This window comes from Cynocephalus volans, chromosome 16, assembly GCF_027409185.1.
Source record: "Cynocephalus volans isolate mCynVol1 chromosome 16, mCynVol1.pri, whole genome shotgun sequence".
Taxonomy (NCBI): Eukaryota; Metazoa; Chordata; class Mammalia; order Dermoptera; family Cynocephalidae; genus Cynocephalus; species Cynocephalus volans.
Window position 1 is genome coordinate 35,483,203 of NC_084475.1, and position 15,726 is coordinate 35,498,928.

At 37.6% G+C, this 15,726-nt stretch overlaps 1 protein-coding gene across 1 annotated transcript in view; it reads right to left on the reverse strand.

The window, feature by feature from the left end:
* PCSK5 (proprotein convertase subtilisin/kexin type 5) overlaps window positions 1-15,726 on the reverse strand; it is a 399,384-nt gene that overhangs the window by 140,027 nt on the left and 243,631 nt on the right. The window contains exons 14-17 of the mRNA XM_063080405.1: window positions 12,376-12,519; window positions 7,887-7,989; window positions 6,107-6,300; window positions 2,955-3,039 (exon numbers count right to left, since the gene is read on the reverse strand). Coding sequence (XP_062936475.1) covers window positions 2,955-3,039; window positions 6,107-6,300; window positions 7,887-7,989; window positions 12,376-12,519 — 526 coding nt within the window. The remainder of the gene's footprint in view (window positions 1-2,954; window positions 3,040-6,106; window positions 6,301-7,886; window positions 7,990-12,375; window positions 12,520-15,726) is intronic.

Consider the following 15,726-nt stretch of genomic DNA (forward strand, 5'->3'; position numbering starts at 1 on the left):
TTTGCTTTTAAGTGTTTCTATTTTAAGGCTTCTATTATTTCCCATCAAAACAACATAATTCTAATATGCTTTTGCCTCTATTTCTTGATTTATTCATTTTAAACACTCTAATGAGGAATTTAGTAAAATAACCTGCCTTATATTACTTCTTACCCAAGCATCTCAACTTTTCTTAGTTATTATCATTTAGTGTTTCTAAGAGTTATCTATACCATATTAAATAATTTATTTAAATTTCTTTCTCTATCTAGTACTATGAGACAGTATCTAATGGGTTCCCAGAAGGTCAAATGAGAAAATGTGTATTTTTCTCTCCCTTCTAATTTCTGTCAGCTATGATATTTTTCATAGTATTTGCAATATTTGTTATAAAAGTATTACTCACTGAATAATTACTGTGATTAGAAACAGAGAGAGCAAATGTAATTCTAGGACACCATATCAATGATACTAGAAGATGCATATTTAAGCGACAAGGTCAAATGGTTTCTATTTTCCTAAACTCTTTATATTGTGCCAACTGACATCTTATTTGACTGCATGGTATATGGATCATACTAATCTTAAAAATTAAAATTCATTTTTTCCCATGCTTATTAAATATAGAAAGTATGAAAACAAAGTTGATGAAAAGAATCCCAAACAGTTCCTGTTAGCATTTTAATTCATTTCATTCTTGCACTTTGTGTATAGATATTTTTCCCTGTTTGTTCTTAGCCACTATTTTTAAATTTACAGGTCTCTTGAGGCAAAATGGTCAACCTTAAACGCTCCAGGGGAAATGCAAGGAGCCTCAAGGAGACTCAAGACAGTGTGTAACTGAAAGTGTACTTCATTCATAGATCCTCTCGCCGGCCCGAGAGAGCTGTCATTTAAAAAGCCAATAAAAGAAAATCCCTTTCTTTTTTTGTAGTGCTAGAAAAAAGGACATTGCATCAGATGGATCCTTTTGTGTGAGGAAATAAAAACCACCAAAAAACATATCAAAGTTTTAAAAAGCTGCCTAGTTTTTCTACAAAAGGACAGTACTTCTTTCTGAGGCTGGCATCTATTCAGCAGGAGACAGAGGTTGCACTGTGTGGGGAAGGAATGAACTAAGGGGGGTGTGCAACAGAGAGCAGTCACTGAACCCTGAAGCTTCCAGCTGCTTCCAAAACTCAGGTATTTCGAGGCTAATGAACCTGGTACTGTGAACGCCTCTGCTTTTCCTTGGATACACGTGAGAACTGTGCTCTAGCACACATGGCTACTGAGCTCTTGCAGTGGGGCTGGTGTGGCCAAGGAACTAAACTTTAAATTTTATTTAATTTTAATTTTAGTCTGAATTTGAAAAATTGGCACTTGATTCAGTTATTGGCAAAATTCTAAGTATGGAACAATGTAACTATGTAAAATTGACTTTCTCAACTAGATTTTAAAAAATCTAAATACAGATCAAGTATTTCTCATAAAAAATTATTGCCTGAATTGAAATTTACTATAAGGGCTTATATGCCAGATTTCAAAGACTTAATACAATAATAAAAAAGTATGTAAAATACCTCATTAATAGTTTTTTATATTGATTACATGTTGAAATGATAATATTTTGGATGTATTAGGTTGAATAAAATATTTTATTAAACCAAATTTCCCCTGTATCTTTTTACTTCTTTTAATATTGCTACTGGCATATTTAAAATTACATATAGGGTTCTCATATTTGTATTGAAGTGCACTGGTTTAACTTACTCTATAAAATGTTCCCTAAGAAATAAGAGAAATTAAATAATCTTTTATTTCTCATGGACCAGTTATGTGCCAGATGCTGCAATAAGTACTTTGTAAATGTTATCACAGTTAATCCTTATCATAATCCAGCAAAGTAGGGGTTATTGTAATCAATTTATAGGTGAGAAAATGGATGCTGAGAGTGGTAAAGTGATTTGCCCAAGATCACACAGCTAATAAATAGCAGAGGAGGATTTGACTCGCATCTACCTTCCTTTTTTCCCTCTTCTCCTTTTTCAAAAATTAGGCTGAACAAACCGATATTTATCAAGATTGAAACTTTGAGATGAAAACTGCTAAGCAAACTAACACTGAATGCATTTATGGAAAAAAAAATTAAAGCCACAAATAATCAATAAATCTAAATGCAAATGATATTCCAATATTGATGATTAATGTGAAGAATTACCTGACTGGGAACTGCCTGGACCTTGCCTATGAGTATTTCACCTCTGATCAAAGGTGGAAATAAAGGTACTATCAATACTTAAAAGGGATCCGTGCTGCAGAATTCTAACTCTAAGTAAAGTCAGAGTCTAACTCCTCTCTCAACATAGAATGGACTGACCTTCTCTGCTGAGATCAAGAGACTATCTAGTTCATCTGAGCTGCGTGTTGTTCTCTTACACTGTCTACCAACTATTTGGCTTTAGCAATAAGCAAGTCATCACTTCAAGTAAAACATCTCCTGATGCTAAATCTACCTGTATACCATAGTGTGATGGAACCAAGCCTGAGGTACTGAAGATAAGAGAATGATTGGGTATGTGGAGAGAAATAATAAAGATAAGGGAATAATTTCTGACCATCCAAGGAATGAATCAGGAGGATTAAATATAATTCATGGGCATTACCTGCATAGTAATCCTGGACTGGCACAACGCAGGTCAAAAAGCACGAGAAATGACTTTCGAATGATCATTTTTATTGACTTGTATGTGAGCCATCTTTTCTAAATAGAATTTATTTGGTTTATAACCCTTCCTCAGCCAAGATGGCATCCAATTTTTCACACATAACAGTAGAGATAATGCAAATAATAATCAAGTGCTTGGATGGGAGTCAAACCAAGGGTAGATGGAAAGAGAGCTATTTATTACTTGGTTATTATTCTTTTTTGCATTTTATTTACATGGAGAAGCTCCCTGGGCCCTGTAACTTGATGAAATTCTTTTCTCTCTTACCTTAACCCATCCTTACATTCTGTACAGTTATGAAATTCAGTACACGTCTTGCAGTTTTCACTGCACTTCCGGCAAAGATTTTTCTCTGTTCCAAAAAAAAAAAAAAAAAAAGTTATAAACCAATTGGTCAACTGGATTCCATAAAAGCATGTGGAAATGTCCTGATGTTGCTAACCTATGCTATAATACCCATGGCCCTGAGTGAAAAATGGCAGGACAAGCTCCAGAACCACCATTTGCTAGTACTTCTCAGCAAACCAAGTACAGCAGCAACTCTAACCCTGGGCAATACTTAGACTTGTATGCCGTTTTGCAGACAAGAGAACTGCAGACCACTTAATTCCTAGTTGAATCTTGTATAGGCTTTCCCCCTCTTCTTCCCATTCCCTCTCCCAAGCAGGGTTTCCTAACTTTCAACAAAGAAACCCCACTCCTGAAGCTGGGACACCTCCACTGGGGAAGGACCGAACAGCAACGCTGGAGGCTGTGAGACGGGACACCGACCGCTGCTCACAGCTGTTGGGACTTCTCTGAGGAGCTGGACTAGAAGAGGGAACCTACATTTAAGACTGTGAGGCAAGGACTGCTCATTCCTTGTGTTGCCTAAAATGGTGTCTTGCACTTTATGGTTGATGTGGAAAGAATATAAAGGTTATTGTATTTCAGATAATATCTATATTCTGGAGAATGGAAATGTATCAGTTTGAACAAATACACTGTGAATACTGGCTTTCCTGTTTAATACCAAACCCAGGTCCACACTGGGAAAAACAATGGTAAATTCATGGTGAAAAATAGTAATTTTGTATATTAAGGAAGGGATTTTACCTTAGACAAAATTTTGCTAGAGACCCAGTACCTGCTCTGATAGGCAAGTGGATTATATCCACAGTGTATACGTGTTCACAGGCTTGTCTTCCTGTATCTTCTCTTTAAATGTTAGTACTCTTCAGGGTTCCATAGAGAAACACAGCTTTAATAGATCCCTATAAGGACCTACTGCGTGAAGACTGAGCCTCAAAGCATGAAATGCAAATCTTCTGGTAGTTATCACATGGTCTTCCCCAGCGTGTCACTGAGAATACTGGACATGGCTGAGGATCTGAAGTTAGAAGCAGTTTGCATACTGCTTTTAGCACCTCCACTGGGCAAGTTCCAGGTTTCTGTTCTCTCACTTGGTAGAGGGAGATGACAATGATACCTACCTCTCAGCTTGTCTGGAGAAGTTCATGAAATTATTCAAGGGAACGATATGAACTAGAGAGCACTGTAAAGTGTTGGCAGTAATTACTAGTCAGGATCACATGTGATCACTATGTTGTATGTAAATGGACTCATTAAAGGAGGAAGGTATAACAAAAGCAATGACTTAGGAGGAGAGAGATACGCAGACCGCTGGTATCAACACTACCTGGTACCTGAAGTAATTGTTTGAATAGCCTTCCTCACCTATCTTCCAGGCTCTGGAAAAGAACTAACTCTATTATCTTGATTCTGTTATATAACATTCTAGAATGTGCTTTTTTGATAGAATTTTGACTCCTCCCCCTAAGGAATACTGCATATTTCTGTGGATACCTTATACCCTTACTCCCTCCCAATTTCTCCTTTCTCCATCAAGTTGTAGCTCATGCTCCAAATTTTGGGTGCCGATAAGAACTACAGAGGAATCCCTATGCATTGCTCTAAAGGGTAAGTTGAGAGACCCCATGTGCTTTACAGAAGTGCCTGCTTTTGAATCAAGAGATAATTTAACTTTTTAAGAAGCAAGAGTATTCACTTCAGACTTCTTGTCTGATTTTTTTAAAAAACAACTCTTCTTCTTTTAAACATGGGTTCTTTTTTCTTAGGTCGTGCAGAAACGTAAAATTTCAGTGTTATCGTATGCTAGGGTGTGACATCCTTATTAAGACAAATTATCCAGAACTCAGAAATAAAGCAAAAGATACCTGCGGCCCTTTTCAGGGCCATACTGGAGAACTATCTCACAGATCTGCCCAAACATAACTTAATTCTCTAGGGCAATGCACCTTTGTCTGTTTGCTAATGACAGTTGATTAGGGCTCAAACTCTGTGAAGTTACAGGTTAATGCACAGGTTTTTGTTTGGTAAAGTTGCAAATGATTGCTGTCCATTAGAAAAAATACACACCTCCCCCATTCTAGCTATATTGTCATGTGGGAAATTATTCAATTTTGTCTGTAATTCATCAAAAGGATTTTACTTTGCCTGTCCTGGTGGACTACTGGACCTGATCATCTCTGAACTCATTTGTCACCTTGCATGTTCTCTCATTAATGAATTAAATAAGCCTTTGACACATGTTTATTCCACATTTGCAAGAAAGTGATATTTTAAAAGCTTTTTGAAAAATATGCTTTGATGCCACACAGGCCTGGTGTCCATTTGGTTAATGTGCAGAAATGAGCAGGCCTGGCTGCTATCCTTTGCAAGCTTGCTTATAAGGTTGGCCCATGGCTGCACCTGGGAACTTGGATTTTGGGAGGGTTCCCACCACTCTTATAAGAGTGGCCATAAAGCATATTGTTTGTGCTGAACCGTTTCGCACAAACAATATGGTTTATGGTAAACATCTGTTTTCCTTCTAGGAGTCCAGAATTTTGGTACCTACCAGGCAAAAAGGTGCCTACGTGACCAAACCCCAATAGCAACCCTGGGCAGGGAGTCTCCAATGAGGTCCCCTGGTAGACACCATTTCACACATGTTGTCACAAATTGCTGCAGGGGGAATTAACCATGTCCTGTATGACTCCACTGGGAGGGGACTCTTGGAAGCCTGTGCCTGGTTCCTCTGGACTTCATCCCATACACCTTTTCCCTTTGCTGATTTTACTGTTTCCTTTTGCTGTAATCATTACTCTGGGTACACTAGTATGACTATATCCTAAGCCTTGAGAATTCTCCTAGCAAATCACTGAATCTGAGGATGGTCTTGAGGATCCCCTGACACAGTTAGTTGCAGGCATTTTTACAAACAGCTTCTAAAATGTTCCCTTAAAACAGAGTGGTTAGATCCTGTTTGATTTTAAGCAAAGCCCAGACATCACGAAGGAGGAATACACCTCCCAAGGTCACTCAAATGAAAGCCCCACATTTCTTCTCTTAAACCTAAATATATGAAATCAACTCACTGGTGTCCTGATATGACCCATCAGGGCAGTGAGTAACACAGCTGCTGGTTTCTTCATTCAGGAAGTATCCGTATTTACAGGACAGGCACTGGTCACCATGGCTCCCAAAGCAGGACTCACAGTTGGGGGCGCACTTCCTGCATCGTTTCTTGTCGGCGTGGTAGTGGCCAGGGGGGCAGCTGGAGACACAGACCCTGGTTGTAGAATGATAAGAAAGAAGGCAGCGTCACCAGCGACTCGGTCCTCAGCATTCTCTTGGAGATACTGAGCAAATAGCTGGCCTCAGCCCCCAAATCAGTTTTAAACCAGGATGCCAACACCAATGGGCCACATCTGCTTGTCAAAGCTTCCTCCTGCTCAGGGTGCAGAAAAGCAGCACAGTCGCAACACCACACCCAAAAGTCAGGCATCTCACTCTAATCATGGCTAGTGACTGAGTCTCAAGAGGAAGGTTGCGGTGGTGAATCGGAGACAATATGGGGGAGCCATGATTTTTAAGCAAAAAGGTCACTCAGCAAGGGCTTACTTCTATTTTTGTGTGTTGTCTGTCATATGGGTCCTGTATGTGTCCGTGTGGGTGGTGATGAGGAATGTCTGCTGTTGTCTAAATTAATATAAATATATTTAAATTTATGTTGCTTATGAAAAACCTTTTTTTACTCTTTTAAATAATTCCTTTGTGCATAACAGAAGGACAGGGCTTAATTTATTTATTCATTCAGCAAATATTTACTGAGCTCCAATTAAATGTTGGGAATTTTGCTAAGTGCAGGAGCTCATAGAGGCACTGAGATAGCCAAAGGCCTTTTCCTTAAGAAATTGGAATTCCAGCATGGACTTAAGGACGAACTTGAACATATCTGCATCTGTTTGGGTAACTGGAGTATGAAGGCACCGCAGGGCAACTCCCCACAGTGAGTTTTCACCCAAAGGTGGAGGGAGGTGGGCGGGGCATGGGAGGCACAGGGAAGGAAGGACGGGCTCTGATTGGACAGTCACCATTCCTCAGCCCCTCCCCTGTGGAAACACATCTGCACAGCTCCAGGCAGGAGCCAGGGCCCAGGGGCACAGGGGTCCACTCAGTGCCCAGGGCAGAACCGTGGGAACAAGCAGGGACGCTGACGTCTTGAATGCTGGGCAATGTGGGAAAGCACCAGTTTGGCCTGTGCACTGGCATTTTCATGAAGGGCAAATGTATCCATGGCATCAAGTATCAACAGGATAGAAAGGACACAAACTTCAATTAGGACAAATAAGCTTAAGAGATCTATTGCAATGAGAGTTGATAACAGTGTATTGTATACTTGAAAACTGTGAAGAGAATAGATTTTAAGTGTTCTCACCACACAAAAAAAGCATGTGAGCTAATGCATGTTAAATAGTTTGATTTAGCGTTCTATGAAACTACAAATATCTACTTTTACATTTGGAAGTATGGTGAGGAGGGACTAGCTAAGCACACACCTGGTCTTCCTCTCTAGACTTTTTTTTCCTTTTTTTTCCCCTTTTTTAGTGGACAAGTTAAAACTGTATATATTTCTGATGTACAACGAATTTCACAGGACACATGAACATTTTGCATTTTTTAACTCGGTATGGTTTTCTCCATTTTGAATTACAAAGGGAAAGAGTGGGCCTGTGCAACTGCAATTTTTCTGTGCTTAGATCCTGGAGGGAGAACACTGGAAGATGCCGGATGCCTAAGGACACTCTTTGCCCTCCCAGAACTCCTGGGTCACCTGGGACTTGTTGTAGGGATCTCACTTGGCCTTGCTCTTACCTGGTGTTATTCTTCAGCTTGTAGTAGTAGTGCAAACAGTCATTGCAGTGGTCTGGCCCGGGCCCGTCACAGCCAACCTCACTGCATTCAGGGTCACAGGGACCTTTCCAAAAGAGATTAGAACAACTCATGGAAAAAATGATTTTAGAGCAGGTCGTCTTTACCTTGAATTTGGTATAAAGTAAGACATTTTTTTTTCTTATGCAGAGAGAACTTCCTTAAGATAGAGGAATAACCGTCATTGTGACCATAGCCCAAAGATGAACTTGACTTTTTTGACTCTTGACTCTTAGGCAACCTCAATTGCCTAAGTATCAAGAATGTAAATCCTATTCATGGCCTGGTCTTCAAAGCACATATGGCTGCCGTGTGGGAGATAACAAATAGTTTATAATTCAAATGAACAATGGCAACTGGGAAAAACCAACTGCAATTAAATATGCATTATGATAAAAATGTAAGATTTATATAGAAAAATGAGAAGTCAGGTTGTTGACAAAAAAAAAAAAAAAAAAAATTATTCAATGCCTGGACCAGATTGCCTGTCCTGTCCAAGGTCATTGAGCCACTGGATACCTCTGAAATAATGTGACCAGCAAGAACATCATTATGGCATCTGGCACGAGCTTATCAGCATCTAGTCATGGATTACAAAGCAGGTACTTCAGGCACAGATAATAGATTTAAAATCGCATCCTACCAAAAGGCCAATGGGCAACTCAACAAAAGAAAATGACATATAAATTCAAAAAATGCGAGTGAGCTTAAAGAATTCCAGACCTGGGATCACGGTTCCTAATCTCTTCTGCTACATATTCTTTGGTAAAGAACTGGAGAAAATGCACAGTAAGAAAAAAAAAAAAAAAAAGACAAAAAGAAAAAGAGCTATTTTGTGAATGATAAAAAGCTTTATAGTGACATAGAAGCTTTTAATTTTCTTCTTCTTGTTCTCCATATTTAGGGACATTTGATCTCAAGCTCTTTCCCACTGAAAATTTGCATGACTTTAACTAGCAATAAACAAATTGCATGAAATGTAGAATTAGTAAGTCAACGGTCCCAGAAATGTTTTGAACCCTACTTATTTTAATCAAAAGGACTTACTGTTGAACTTTGGTCTCCTTTAGTCATTATGGGACTATGTTCTTTAATTACTGAATCACAGAAACATAAAATATTAAAACTGGAGTGGAATGACTTAGAGAAAAACCTGGTAGTCAAACACTTTAATGTTACTGATGAAAAAACTGCCTTTCTAAGAGTTACAGTAGCTTGCCCAGTGTCACATGGCTAGGAGAGTTGAAATCAACATATGTCCTGATACCTAGTCCAGGTCTCTAGCTTAGAGATAGCAAATCATGGACTAGAGATGACCTCTTGATCTGAACAGATATAAGTCATTTCAAAATGCTGCAGACTTGAAATATATATTTCTGATTAATTGCAAAAATTATTTGACAGCACTGTTTATTTCTATTTTCCCCAAAGCACTAAATTGATCTCTAAATAAATTCCACAGCTAGTACAACTTGGAACATTTTAGTTGTCTACCATCATATACCAGGGCAGTGGTGTGTAAGGGTTGAAGTTCAGCCAGCTGTGGGTCTCACAGCCACTGGGATTTGATGAAACAGTACAGGGATCTGGTTATGATAATGCCATCTGTGTCTCTAATCAGGCTGACTTATAAATAAAGGTGAAAATCACAGCTCCAAAGGAAAGGAGTCATGGGTGGCCCTAAATTTTCACCAGATGATTTCTAAAATTAAAAAAAAAAAAACTTCCAAAACATTTATTCTTGATATTTACCCCAAGGGGGCTCTGTATGGCAAGTTAATATGCTGTGCTGTTTCTTTCATAATCTTAAACTGTCCCAGATGCAGTTTAGTATTGTAGGTTGCAGCATAATAATGATAATTGTTTTTGTTTTCTTAAAAGTGCCTATGTTGATGTTTTAGAGATGCAACCAAAAAAACTACAAAGATGCATGATGTATAATTGTTCAGAATCTTAACATTACTGAAATTTAAATAAGGCAAAGAGTAATAGGTTTCTATTACTAAATATCTATTACTAAAAATGTATCTAAAGACATGGAGCATAGTAGGATGTGCTTCCCCTGTATGAAAAGACAAAATGGTTTGTTAATTATAAAATAAAAAGTAATGTTCTAAGCTCAAAGAAAAACAAGACAAAATTTAACACAATCTGGCTCTGATTAGCTCAGATGTTCTTAATTATCCAGGTATATAATTGTTTCTGGGACTGTTTAGAATAAAAGAAACTACATGTCTATTTAAGATATTCTGTTCAAGTGATTCATGAAATAATCTTATTTTTTCAGTATCTACAAAAAAATCTCAAAACTGCAAAAAAAGTTTCTCATCTAAAGGTACATCAAACTTCTATTTACAAACAGTTCATCATCAGAAGTTTTGTCCACTAAGTGTTACACATCATACCTCAGAAAGACTGAATGCTCTTAGAAGCAGTAGCCAATGCAACAAGACAAGAATTAGAAATATAATGAGAAAGACAAAAAGCCAATTTGCAGATTATATAGCTATACTGTTGTTTCTCGATGGGTTCTAGGACCTCCAGTGAACACCAAAATCTGAAGATGCTCAAGTCCTTGGTATAGAATGGTGTATTTGCACAAAACTTATGCACATGCTCCAAAATACTTTAAATCATCACTTGATTACTTATAATACCTAATATAATGTAAATGTTATATAAATAGTTGTTATCCTGTATTGTTTAGGGAATAATAACAAGAAAAAAAAGCAGGAACATGTTCAGTACAGACACAATTGTGGGGGGAATATTTTCAATCTGCAATTGGTTGAATCCATGAATGTGGAACTCACAGACACAGAAGTACCTAAACCACCCCAGAAAATCAAGTCTAAAACATATAAATTAATGACTGACTTACGCAAAGTGGCCACATATGCAGCAATCAATAGATTTCCTACATGGTTACCAGCATATACTAGTTAGAAAGCATGGACTGTTTTCCACTAGAAGGTCAACAAGACCCCAAATTCTTAGGTATAACGCCAATAAGAAGAAAACTACATAAAATTTAAAAAATTCAGTAAAATGGGGCATGGTCTATGTTTTAGATGGAAAGATTGCATATTATAAAAACAATTCTTCCCATGAGGTTGCATGTAAATTCAAATTAAATTCCAATGGAACGTTTAAAGGAGGATTTAAAAAAACCCATTCTAAAATTCATCTGGAAGAATAATATGGCAATAATTGCTATGAAAATGGGAAGCAGATGTTCTACAAATGTTAAAATATATCATGAAATGAAAATAAATAAAACAGTGTGGGTGGTATTGGTTTGAAAATTATTAAATTGATGAATCAGAAAAAGTGGTATCAGCAGAGACCCTGGCATAAGGACTTACTGTATTGTATATAGGAAGCATCCTAAGCTAATAATACTGATAGTTACTCAGCCAATGATGTTAGTCTGTTTGAAAAACAAAGACAGAGCTTTAATTCACACTATGTATCATAAACCAAAATAAGTTCCAGATGAACTAATGGACAAATGTAAAATATAAAAGATTACAAAAAAATTGTGAATATTTAGTTGATATTTAAAGGATAAAACTTCTGCAAAAAATCATAAATGTTATATCTGAAACTATAAACCTCACTCTCCAATAGTTTTTTCTGTTAAAACAAAACAAAACCTACATTTGGGAAGCAAATAATAACTGAGAATACATTTCCAGCAAATATGAGACGATGTCAGAGACAATAACATACCAAGAGTTCTTATAAATGGGGAAGAGTAGTACTGCCACCTTGAATAGAAAAATGGGTAAAAGACAGTTGTATTTAATTCAGAGAACTACAGAGGAAAAATGTTTAGATTTCCTAGCAATCAAAACTATAAAAATTTAAAAATGAATCTTTCTTTTTTTACTTTTCTTTTTTCTTTCCAGTCAGTGCTGGCAGGAATGAGTGCAATAAACACTCACACATCTGGTCACGGTGTAGACTGGTGCATCTTGTCTGGGTTGCAATGTGATAAAATGTTTCCAAGCCCTAAAACTGATTATCCCCTTTGATGAAGTAAATTTCAGAACAGAACTCTGTTCTGTAGAAATAATTGAAGATATAGACAAAGACTGATAAATAATGATGTTTATCCAAACCTTGTTTAAAACAAGTTTAAAACTCTAAGCAAACTAAACATCCCAAATTATGGACTAAATGCATTATAGTACAATCACAGTATGGACTATTACCTTTGTAGGCAACATGTTTGAAGAGTTGAGGATATGAATATATGAATACACCAATATACATGCATACAAATATTTGGAGGGCATGGAAAATAAGATGGAAGAAAATATAGCAGAATATGGGTAGTAATTATAATTTTATATTACATTACCCCATGTGGTGGGATGAAACATGAGCTTTCTTTCCTAAGGCTGTGTGCCACTGGAAGCCAGCTCACCTGCATAATCTTCTGCGCCATAGTCATCTGTGGGGTCTTCCACTCGGCTGTAGCGGAAACGTTCCACTTTAGGAAATTCATTGGTTGGTGAGTACGGCTGCACAGAAGTGCCATATAGGACCAAAGACCATTCTTTCAATTTACCTTGAGAAAAAATAATGAAACCACAGCATGACCAAATGTTTACTGTTTAGCTTTAAAACTTCTTGAGGTCCCTCTCAAGGAAAAGCGACAGCAGAACTGTAGGAAGCAGTTTGATATGAATCATTACACTAGATAGGGCGAAACATGCCCATTTTCTATCATTTGCAGAATTAACTATGTAATAATTCACACACCACATATTTATTGAGCAACTACTATAGGACAGGCCTTATCAGTATTTATAGGAAGCCTTGGAAACAAACACACCTCAGATTGCTGAATCAAGGACTAAATTTCAGATTATGAATATCCATGAGAATCCCAGAATTTTACAGAAGGCTTCGTTTTTCTAGGTATAGAAGTTTTACTGAGCTTTTTTTAAAAAAAAAATTTTTGGCATTATCTACCTTGTTAATAATTAGACAGAAACAACTCTTTATTCCACCTAGTTCCTAAATCAGTCATTCAATATTAAGAAGCCATCAACAATTTATACTATCCTATAGACCTCTGCCGTCCAACATACACATTTGGCTGTTTAAATTTAAATTAACTTAAATTAAAATTAAAAAATTCAGTTCCTCAGTGACACTAACCACATTTAAAGTGCTCGCTAGTGCTATGTGGCTAGTGGCCAGTACACTGGACAGCACAGACATAGAACATTTCCATCACTGCAGAATGTTCTACATGGCAGTGCTGCAGAGCATTTCCTGGTCAAGGATGCCCTGTGACCTGAGGCAAGTGTCTCATCTCCTTTGGCTGGCTTACAAGGAACATATTTCTTTACTTTAGTACTTATTTATTCATTTATTTCTTAGCTTCATAAAATTAAAGCATTCAATGCAAACAGTTACAAAAAGAAAAACTGCTTCCAGGCCATTAAGCTTAATAAGTTTCACATCAAAAGAATCAACCATAAGCACAAAAGATTAAGACAAAACCATTACAAAAATGGAAATATGCTGGTGGAAAGGCTGGACCCTCTCAGAACACGCCCTACCTTGGCTTAACACATAGGATCCAGACCTGGGCAGGGGCTAGGGTCAGAGGCTAGCTCAGAGAGTAAGGAACTTCAGCTATCAGGTTCCTTAATTTATTGGCATATATATTCACCATCAAATGATGTCTAATGTTTCTAAGCACTTACTATATGCTAGGCACAGAACTAAATGCTTTGTAAGTTTTATTCCATCCAGTGTTCACAACAATCCTGAGGTAGTTAATAGTATTCCCAATATACAGAGGAGAAAACTGAGGACAGAAGCTGCTAACTTACCCAAGGGCAGTAAGAGAACAAACTGAGATTAAAACCTATTCAGAATCCAAATGCTATGTTCTTAAACCATTATACAGTACTGTTTCCTGTTCATTTCTAGGAGTTAAGGAATTTGACATTTAAAAATGAACGGATTCTGTGATGTATTCCTTTTTCCCTGACCTTTCACTGGGCCAGCATAATTGGTCTATATGTTTGCCCTCTACCAGCTTTTCTTTGGACTCATTTGTTAATGACCACGCTTTTCAGAATCAGGGTGCTTCTCAGGCTCAGGATTCTAAGTAGCATGTATTAAGTAGTGGCAAGAAGTGAGTGATTGTTGGCAATCTGATTGCCTTTAGGTAGAAATGCAAAAGAGAACCCATTTTCGTTATGGCACCTCTCAAGTGCACAAATGAAGCATAAATACAAGGGCACTATAGGTCATCCCATCCATCAGTCACCCTAAAACCTGATTCATTTTACTTAAGATCATTTTGGATCTAAAAAAGTATCCTTGTAAGAGTTTTGAAGAGTGCCATCTCAAAATTGATTACTTCCCTTTATGCCATTTCTGAAATACACCATAAGCCCACTAGGATATCCTTGCTGGGCAATTACTCTTTTTATTTTTCACTTACTATGTAATTTTATTGCCTTAGAACTTCTGCCATGATTCACGTCAAAAACTGCCCTATTTGGTCGGTCATTTTTTAAAAATGTTTTACCACTTTTTCTATTTGCTAAATTCTATAGAAGATTTTGCGATTGATACTGAAACATGCTGCTAAGATAGAGCTGTGTAAATACACGATGAGAAAAATCCATCTTACTTGCTAACACATAAATGCACTTTGCCATATATAAGTTTAATGTGCAAAACAAAAAACAACAAAAATTCCCCCAAACACTCCTACTATGCATTTTACTAATAAACAAATGGGAAGAAACAGTAAATATAAACTCAGTTTGGAGCCAGGAACCTCTATATTTGTGGATGAGTCTACAATTTAATTGAGCTAGAAAAATTCTGCATCTCCAACTGAATTCCTAGTAGCCCACTAAAGAAATCCCTCATTAACCAGAAAGGGAGAAACCTATAACAGGACTGTATGCCATAGAAACACACACACACACACACGCACACACACACACACACACACACACACACACACACACACACAGCCATAATCAGAAAAGTGAAAAGTCCCTTACCAAAGGTATGACTCATCCTGGAATGATAGGTTGGTAGAAGGAAGGATACACAAAGACCATATGTTTCTATTACAGCTTCCTGACTCCAGGCCAGTAGTAGCATTAGGATATCTCTCTTCTAGCATAAAAAGAACATCTCTAAAATGGTTGGAGGTGACTGGGGTTAAATGTGAACATTTAAATAGTATAAGGAGAAGCGAATGCTATGAAATAGATAGCTCTAGATTATCTGAACTACTGCAGAGAGCTTTTAACGCAGATAATCATAGAAAGCTCTGCATAGACACTGAACTCCTTGACAGCAGAGAGATTTATACTCATAGCCCCTGGCCCTTGTATGCAATGCCTGGTTAACTAGTAGTATGCCTTTTGGAGCAGTCTGCCTTTGTGGGGGGAGTAGAATTGCCGGTGCCTGGTGATGATAAAGTGCAGAGTCACTATCTCAATAGATAAGGCACTCTTTGTATCTCACCTCTCTTGGTATACAACTGCCACATTCTGACAGTGTTTATTTCTCTGGGGTCTCTTGACATAAAAGAGCCCTGCAGTGGTGCCTGCTGACGAATCAAATGGGAGCTGCCCAATGGTCAGGGTCACTCAGCCCAGCTGCCATGCTGCCAAGACCCTGTGTGACACCATGGCAGGAACAATAGCAGAGACTGAAAAGTGGAGGACAGGAGAGAGGAAAGTCCTGGGGACTAAGTAGATTATGAAAAAGTGAAAATGTCTAGAAG